At 51.4% G+C, this 8,891-nt stretch overlaps 1 protein-coding gene across 1 annotated transcript in view; it reads left to right on the top strand.

The window, feature by feature from the left end:
* The first annotated feature begins 521 nt into the window (after positions 1-521).
* The window catches only part of LOC116937900 (uncharacterized), a 155,505-nt gene continuing 147,135 nt past the window's right edge, over positions 522-8,891 (top strand). Inside the window, exons 1-3 of the mRNA XM_076063580.1 lie at positions 522-2,227; positions 3,373-3,911; positions 7,314-7,430. Of these exons, the coding sequence (XP_075919695.1) occupies positions 2,053-2,227; positions 3,373-3,911; positions 7,314-7,430 (831 nt within the window). The 5' untranslated portion in view covers positions 522-2,052. The remainder of the gene's footprint in view (positions 2,228-3,372; positions 3,912-7,313; positions 7,431-8,891) is intronic.

The following is an 8,891-nucleotide window of genomic DNA, read 5'->3' as shown; positions in this document are numbered from 1 at the left end:
TATATACTGGTTAATGTAAATATATACTGGTTAATGTAAATATATGCTAATTAATCTTAATATATACTGGTTAATCTTGATATATGCTAATTAATGTTAATATGTATTGGTTAATGTTAATATATACTAATTAATGTTAATGTAACTGGTTAATGGCAATATATACTGGTTAATGTTAATACACTAATTAATGGTAGTATATACTAAGCAATGATAATACATACTAATTAATGTTAATATAAGCTAATTAATGTTAATATATACTGGTCAATGTTAATATACTAATTCATGTTAATATATACTAATGCATGTCAATATACTAATTCATGTAAATATACGCGAATTCATGTTAATATATACCGGTTAATGTCAATATACCAATCAATGTTAATATATGCTGATTCATGTTAATATATGCTAATTAATGTATATATACTAATTAATGTTAATATCATCTCCTTTGCGTTTCAGGCTCCCACTTCTCCCCCCCCCCTGCTCGCCCAGCCCTGCCCCCTACGCCCCGCCCCCTAGCCCCGCCCCCTAGCCCCGCCCCCTGCCACTCCACAAGCCCCGCCCTTTGACTGCCTCCACTACAACCGCGTAAACTTTGCCGCGGTCCCTTGCGTTGTGAAATTGGCAAGAATTGGCAAATTTCACCCCTCCCCCCTCCTCCCTCTTGAATCTCATTTGGTGGGTTACTTATTTTATTTGACGCGGTCCCTACAGAGGGTTGTTGTTGTTGACCCTGTGTGGGTGGGTTGTTTGACGCGGTCCCTAAGGAGGGGGTTGGGTTTTGTTTTTAAAGTCTCCCAGTGGTTTGACGCGGTCCCTAAGGGGTGTTTTTTTTTACTCTCCCAAAGTGAGTGGTTTGACGCGGTCCCTAAACGTTACAATTTTAGCCCAAATTTTTATTCTGTTGGATTTTTGACGCGGACCCTTGAGTTGGTGAGTCAGTTGGTCAGTTGGTGAGTTGGTGAGTCAGTTGGTGAGTCGGTTGGTGAGTCGGTTGGTGAGTTGGTGAGTTGGTCAGTGAGTCAGTTGGTGAGTCGGTTGGTGAGTCGGTTGGTGAGTCGGTTGGTGAGTCGGTTGGTGAGTCGGTTGGTGAGTCGGTTGGTGAGTCAGTCGGTGAGTGAGTCGGTGAGTCAGTTGGTGAGTCAGTTGGTGAGTCGGTTGGTGAGTCAGTCGGTGAGTGAGTCGGTGTGTGAGTCGGTGTGTGAGTCGGTGAGTCAGTCGGTGAGTCAGTTGGTGAGTCAGTTGGTGATTCAGTTGGTGATTCAGTTGGTGAGTCAGTTGGTGAGTCAGTTGGTGAGTCGGTTGGTGAGTCAGTTGGTGAGTCAGTTGGTGAGTCGGTGAGCCCCTTGGTGAGTCAGTTGGTGAGTCAGTTGGTGAGTTGGTGAGTCAGTTTGTGAGTCAGTTTGTGAGTCAGTTGGTGAGTTGGTGAGCCCCTTGGTGAGTGAGTTGGTGAGTCGGTTGGTGAGTTGGTGAGTCAGTTGGTGAGTTGGTGAGTGAGTTGGTGGGTGAGTTGGTGAGTCAGTTGGTGAGTCAGTTTGTGAGTCAGTTGGTGAGTTGGTGAGTGAGTTGGTGAGCCCCTTGGTGAGTCAGTTGGTGAGTCAGTTGGTGAGTCAGTTTGTGAGTCAGTTGGTGAGTTGGTGAGTGAGTTGGTGAGCCCCTTGGTGAGTCAGTTGGTGAGTTGGTGAGTGAGTTGGTGAGCCCCTTGGTGAGTCAGTTGGTGAGTCAGTTGGTGAGTCGGTGAGTGAGTTGGTGAGTTGGTGAGTGAGTTGGTGAGCCCCTTGGTGAGTCAGTTGGTGAGTTGGTGAGTGAGTTGGTGAGTGAGTTGGTGAGTTGGTTGGTGAGTTGGTGAGCCCCTTGGTGAGTTGGTGAGCCCCTTGGTGAGTCAGTTGGTGAGTTGGTGAGTGAGTTGGTGAGTTGGTTGGTGAGTTGGTGAGCCCCTTGGTGAGTTGGTGAGCCCCTTGGTGAGTCAGTTGGTGAGTTGGTGAGTGAGTTGGTGAGTTGGTTGGTGAGTTGGTGAGCCCCTTGGTGAGTGAGGAGCGCATGGAGGGAGTTGAGGGTGGGGGGAGCGCCCCCTCACCCCTGCGTGTGGTGAGGGGCGAGGGGAGGGGCGTGAGGGTCACGGTGTTCAACCCCGAAACGTCGGACATGAGGCCACCCGGAGGTCTGCAGCAGCAGCAGCAGCAGCAGCTGAGAGACACGGCCAAGGTGGCCCGTGGTGAGTGAGTGGGTGAGTGGTGAGTGGGTGGGTGGGTGAGTGGGTGAGTGGCTGAGTGAGTGAGTGAGCGAGTGGCTGAGTGAGTGAGTGAGCGAGTGGCTGGGTGAGCGAGTGGCTGAGTGAGTGGCTGAGTGAGTGGGTGAGTGAGTGAGTGGCTGAGTGAGTGTCTGAGTGAGTGAGCGAGTGAGTGGCTGAGTGAGTGAGTGGCTGAGTGTCTGAGTGAGTGGCTGAGCGAGTGGCTGAGTGAGTGAGTGGCTGAGTGTGTCTGAGTGAGTGTCTGAGTGAGTGTCTGAGTGAGTGTCTGAGTGAGTGTCTGAGTGAGTGAGTGTCTGAGTGAGTGAGTGTCTGAGTGAGTGTCTGAGTGAGTGTCTGAGTGTCTAAGTGAGTGTCTGAGTGAGTGTCTAAGTGAGTGTCTGAGTGAGTGTCTAAGTGAGTGTCTGAGTGTCTGAGTGAGTGTCTGAGTGAGTGTCTGAGTGAGTGAGTGTCTGAGTGAGTGTCTGAGTGTCTGAGTGAGTGTCTGAGTGAGTGTCTGAGTGAGTGTCTGAGTGTCTGAGTGAGTGTCTGAGTGAGTGAGTGTCTGAGTGAGTGTCTGAGTGTCTGAGTGAGTGTCTAAGTGAGTGTCTGAGTGAGTGTCTGAGTGTCTAAGTGAGTGTCTGAGTGAGTGTCTGAGTGAGTGTCTGAGTGAGTGTCTGAGTGAGTGTCTAAGTGAGTGTCTGAGTGAGTGTCTGAGTGAGTGTCTGAGTGAGTGTCTAAGTGAGTGTCTGAGTGAGTGTCTAAGTGAGTGTCTGAGTGAGTGTCTAAGTGAGTGTCTGAGTGAGTGTCTAAGTGAGTGTCTGAGTGAGTGTCTAAGTGAGTGTCTGAGTGAGTGTCTAAGTGAGTGTCTGAGTGAGTGTCTAAGTGAGTGTCTGAGTGAGTGTCTGAGTGTCTAAGTGAGTGTCTGAGTGAGTGTCTGAGTGAGTGTCTGAGTGAGTGTCTGAGTGAGTGTCTGAGTGAGTGTCTGAGTGTCTGAGTGAGTGTCTGAGTGAGTGTCTGAGTGAGTGTCTGAGTGAGTGTCTGAGTGAGTGTCTGAGTGAGTGTCTGAGTGTCTAAGTGAGTGTCTAAGTGAGTGTCTGAGTGTCTCTATCCACCTGCGTGTGTGCCCCTAGGCATGTGTGGCAGAATGGCGACTTCCACCACCACCACCACCACCACTCCGCTTGTGGTGGGGGCATCAGCAGGAGCTGCTGCTGGTGGTGGAGCCTCTGGTGGTGGAGCTGGTGGTGGTGGAGCTGGTGGTGGTGGAGCTGCTGCTGGTGGAGCTGGTGGTGGAGCTGGTGGTGGAGCTGGTGGTGGAGCTGCTGGTAGAGCTGGTGGTGGAGCTGCTGGTAGAGCTGCTGGTGGAGCTGCTGGTGGTGGTGGAGCTGGTGGTGGTGGAGCTGGTGGTGGTGGTGGTGGTGGAGCTGCTGCTGGTGGTGGAGCTGCTGGTGGTGGTGGAGCTGCTGGTGGAGCTGCTGGTGGAGCTGGTGGTGGTGGAGCTTCTGGTGGTGGTGGTGGTGGAGCTGGTGGTGGAGCTGCTGGTGGAGTGGAACCCCGAGTCGTCCCTGCGCCCGTCATAGACGAGTCTAGGCTGAGCAAGTGCGAGTTGCTAGGCCTGAGGCAAGCGGAGGAGAGGCTGGAGAGGGACAGCGTTCATCGCCTGATCAAGGTACATAGTGACACACACACACAGTGACACACAGTGACACACACAGTGACACACACAGTGTTACATAGTTATACACTACACACAGTGACACACACACACACATAGTGACACACACAGTGACACACACACACAGTGACACACACACAGTGACACACACACACAGTGACACACACACACACAGTGACACACACAGTGACACACACACACAGTGACACACACACAGTGACACACACACACAGTGACACACACACACACAGTGACACACACAGTGACACACACAGTGACACACACACAGTGACACACACAGTGACACACACACACAGTGACACACACACAGTGACACACACAGTGACACACACAGTGACACACACACACAGTGACACACACACACAGTGACACACACACACACAGTGACACACACACACACAGTGACACACACACACAGTGACACACACACACACAGTGACACACACAGTGACACACACACAGTGACACACACACAGTGACACACACACAGTGACACACACACACAGTGACACACACACAGTGACACACACACAGTGACACACACACAGTGACACACACAGTGACACACACACAGTGACACACACAGTGACACACACAGTGACACACACACAGTGACACACACAGTGACACACACACAGTGACACACACACAGTGACACACACACAGTGACACACACACAGTGACACACACACAGTGACACACACACAGTGACATACACAGTGACACACACACAGTGACACACACACAGTGACACACAGTGACACACACACAGTGACACACACAGTGACACACACACAGTGACACACACACAGTGACACACACACAGTGACACACACACACAGTGACACACACAGTGACACACACAGTGACACACACACAGTGACACACACAGTGACACACACAGTGACACACACAGTGACACACACAGTGACACACACACACAGTGACACACACACACAGTGACACACACACAGTGACACACACAGTGACACACACACAGTGACACACACACACAGTGACACACACAGTGACACACACAGTGACACACACACAGTGACACACACACAGTGACACACACACAGTGACACACACAGTGACACACACACACAGTGACACACACACACAGTGACACACACACACACAGTGACACACACACACACAGTGACACACACACAGTGACACACACACAGTGACACACACACAGTGACACACACACAGTGACACACACACACAGTGACACACACACAGTGACACACACACAGTGACACACACACAGTGACACACACACAGTGACACACACACACACACAGTGACACACACACACACAGTGACACACACACAGTGACACACACACACAGTGACACACACAGTGACACACACACAGTGACACACACACACAGTGACACACTCACAGTGACACACACACAGTGACACACACAGTGACACACACACACAGTGACACACACACACAGTGACACACACACACACAGTGACACACACACACACAGTGACACACACACAGTGACACACACACAGTGACACACACACACACAGTGACACACACACACAGTGACACACACAGTGACACACACAGTGACACACACAGTGACACACACAGTGACACACACACACAGTGACACACACAGTGACACACACACAGTGACACACACAGTGACACACACACAGTGACACACACAGTGACACACACACAGTGACACACACACAGTGACACACACACAGTGACACACTCAGTGACACACACACAGTGACACACACACACACAGTGACACACACACACACAGTGACACACACACAGTCACACACACAGTGACACACACACAGTGACACACACACAGTGACACACACACACAGTGACACACTCACAGTGACACACACACAGTGACACACACAGTGACACACACAGTGACACACACACAGTGACACACACACAGTGACACACACACAGTGACACACAGTGACACACAGTGACACACACAGTGACACACACAGTGACACACACACAGTGACACACACACAGTGACACACAGTGACACACACAGTGACACACACACAGTGACACACACACACAGTGACACACACAGTGACACACACACAGTGACACACACACAGTGACACACACACAGTGACACACACACACAGTGACACACACACAGTGACACACACAGTGACACACACAGTGACACACACAGTTATACACTACACACAGTGACACACACACAGTTATACACTACACACTACACACACAGTTACACAGTGACACACACAGTGACACACAGTTACACATACATTATACACACAGTTACACACAGTGACACACTCAGTGACACACACAGTGACACACACACGCACAGTGACACACACACACGCACAGTGACACACACACACACACAGTGACACACACACACAGTGACACACACACACAGTTACACACACACACAGTTACACACACACACACACAGTGACACACACACACAGTGACACACACAGTGACACACACAGTGACACACACACACAGTGATACACACACACAGTGACACACACACACAGTTACACACACAGTGACACACACAGTTACACACACACACACAGTGACACACACACACAGTGACACACACACAGAGTGACACACACACAGTGACACACACACACAGTGACACACACAGTGACACACACAGTGACACACACAGTGACACACACACACAGTGACACACACACAGTGACACACACAGTGACACACACACACAGTGACACACACACACACAGTGACACACACACACAGTGACACACACACACAGTGACACACACACACAGTGACACACACACACAGTGACACACACAGTGACACACACACACAGTGACACACACACACAGTGACACACACACACAGTGACACACACACACACAGTGACACACACACACAGTTACACACACAGTGACACACACAGAGCCCTGAGCAGGTGAGATGTCAGATGGGTGAGTGGGTGAGTGAGTGTTGAATGAGTGAGTGAGTCTCTCTCCCCATGTCTCTCTCTCTCCCTGTGTCTCTCTCTCTCCCCGTGTCTCTCTCTCTCTCCCCGTGTCTCTCTCTCTCCCCGTGTCTCTCTCCCCGTGTCTCTCTCCCCGTGTCTCTCTCTCTCCCTGTGTCTCTCTCTCCCCGTGTCTCTCTCTCTCTCCCCGTGTCTCTCTCCCCCTCCCCGTGTCTCTCTCCCCGTGTATCTCTCTCCCCGTGTCTCTCTCTCTCTCCCCGTGTCTCTCTCTCTCTCCCCGTGTCTCTCTCTCTCTCCCCGTGTCTCTCTCTCTCTCCCCGTGTCTCTCTCCCCGTGTCTCTCTCCCCGTGTCTCTCTCCCGCCGCAGGTGTCTCAGATGTTCCCCAACGCCAAGTATCTGTGCCGTCTGTGCCACTTCCACATGGACTCTGTACAGGGCGCTCACAGGCACATCAAGGAGAAACGCCATCGGCATGCACTGCAGGTGAATCACTCAGACACTCACTCACTCAGACACTCACTCACTCAGCCACTCACTCACTCAGACACTCACTCACTCAGACACTCACTCACTCAGACACTCACTCAGACAGACACTCACTCACTCAGACACTCACTCACTCTGCCACTCACTCACTCAGACACTCACTCACTCAGACACTCACTCACTCAGACACTCACTCAGACACTCACTCACTCACTCAGACACTCACTCACTCTGCCACTCACTCACACACTCACTCACTCACTCAGACACTCACTCACTCAGCCACTCACTCAGCCACTCACTCAGCCACTCACTCAGCCACTCACTCAGCCACTCCCTCAGCCACTCACTCAGCCACTCACTCAGCTACTCACTCACCTACTCACCCACTCACTCACCTACTCACCCACGCACCCACTCAATCACTCACCCACTCACTCACTCAGCCACTCACCCACTCACTCACTCACCCACTCAGCCACTCACCCACTCACTCACTCAGCCACTCACTCACCCACCCACTCACTCACTCAGACACTCACTCACTCACTCAGACACTCACTCACTCAGCCACTCCCTCAGCCACTCACTCAGACACTCACTCACTCATCCACTCACTCACTCAGACACCCACTCACACACTCACTCACCCACTCACTCAGCCACTCACTCAGACAGTCACTCACTCACTCACTCACCCACTCACTCACCCATGCACCCACTCAATCACTCACCCACTCACTCACCCAACCACTCACTCAGCCACTCGCTCACTCACTCAGCCACTCACTCACTCACTCAGACAGTCACTCACTCTGTCTGTCTCTCTGTCTCTCTCTAACTCCGTGTCTCTCTCAGTCAGTGGGACACGCTGTCTCTCTGTCTCTGTGTCTGTCTCTGTCTCTCTCTCTCTCTCTGTCTCTCTCTCTGTCTCTGTGTCTCTCTGTTTCTCTGTCTCTCTCTCTGTCTCTCTCTCTGTCTCTCTCACCCCGTGTCTCTCTGTCTCTCTCTGTCTCTTTGTCTCTGTCTGTGTCTCTGTCTCTCTGTGTCTCTCTCACCCTGTGTCTCTCTGTCTCTCTGTCTCTGTCTCTCTGTCTCTCTGTGTCTCTCTCACCCTGTGTCTCTCTGTCTCTCTCTGTCTCTCTGTCTCTCTGTGTCTCTCTCACCCTGTGTCTCTCTGTCTCTCTCTGTCTCTCTGTCTCCCTGTGTCTCTCTCACCCTGTGTCTCTCTGTCTCTCTCTGTCTCTCTGTCTCCCTGTGTCTCTCTCACCCTGTGTCTCTCTGTCTCTCTGTCTCTCTGTCTCCCTGTCTCTGTCTCTCTGTGTCTCTCTCACCCTGTGTCTCTCTGTCTCTGTGTCTGTGTCTCTGTCTCTCTGTCTCTCTGTCTCTCTCTGTGTCTCTCTGTCTCTCTCTGTCTGTGTCTCTCTGTGTCTCTCTCTGTGTCTCTCTGTGTCTCTC

Source organism: Petromyzon marinus, unplaced genomic scaffold (assembly GCF_048934315.1).
Source record: "Petromyzon marinus isolate PM22_M1 ecotype Great Lakes invasive population unplaced genomic scaffold, UKy_Petmar_22M1.pri1.0 PM_Scaffold_157, whole genome shotgun sequence".
Classification (NCBI taxonomy): domain Eukaryota; kingdom Metazoa; phylum Chordata; class Hyperoartia; order Petromyzontiformes; family Petromyzontidae; genus Petromyzon; species Petromyzon marinus.
Note: the sequence above shows the minus strand (reverse complement) of the source record. Positions and strands in the feature narration are given on the sequence as shown.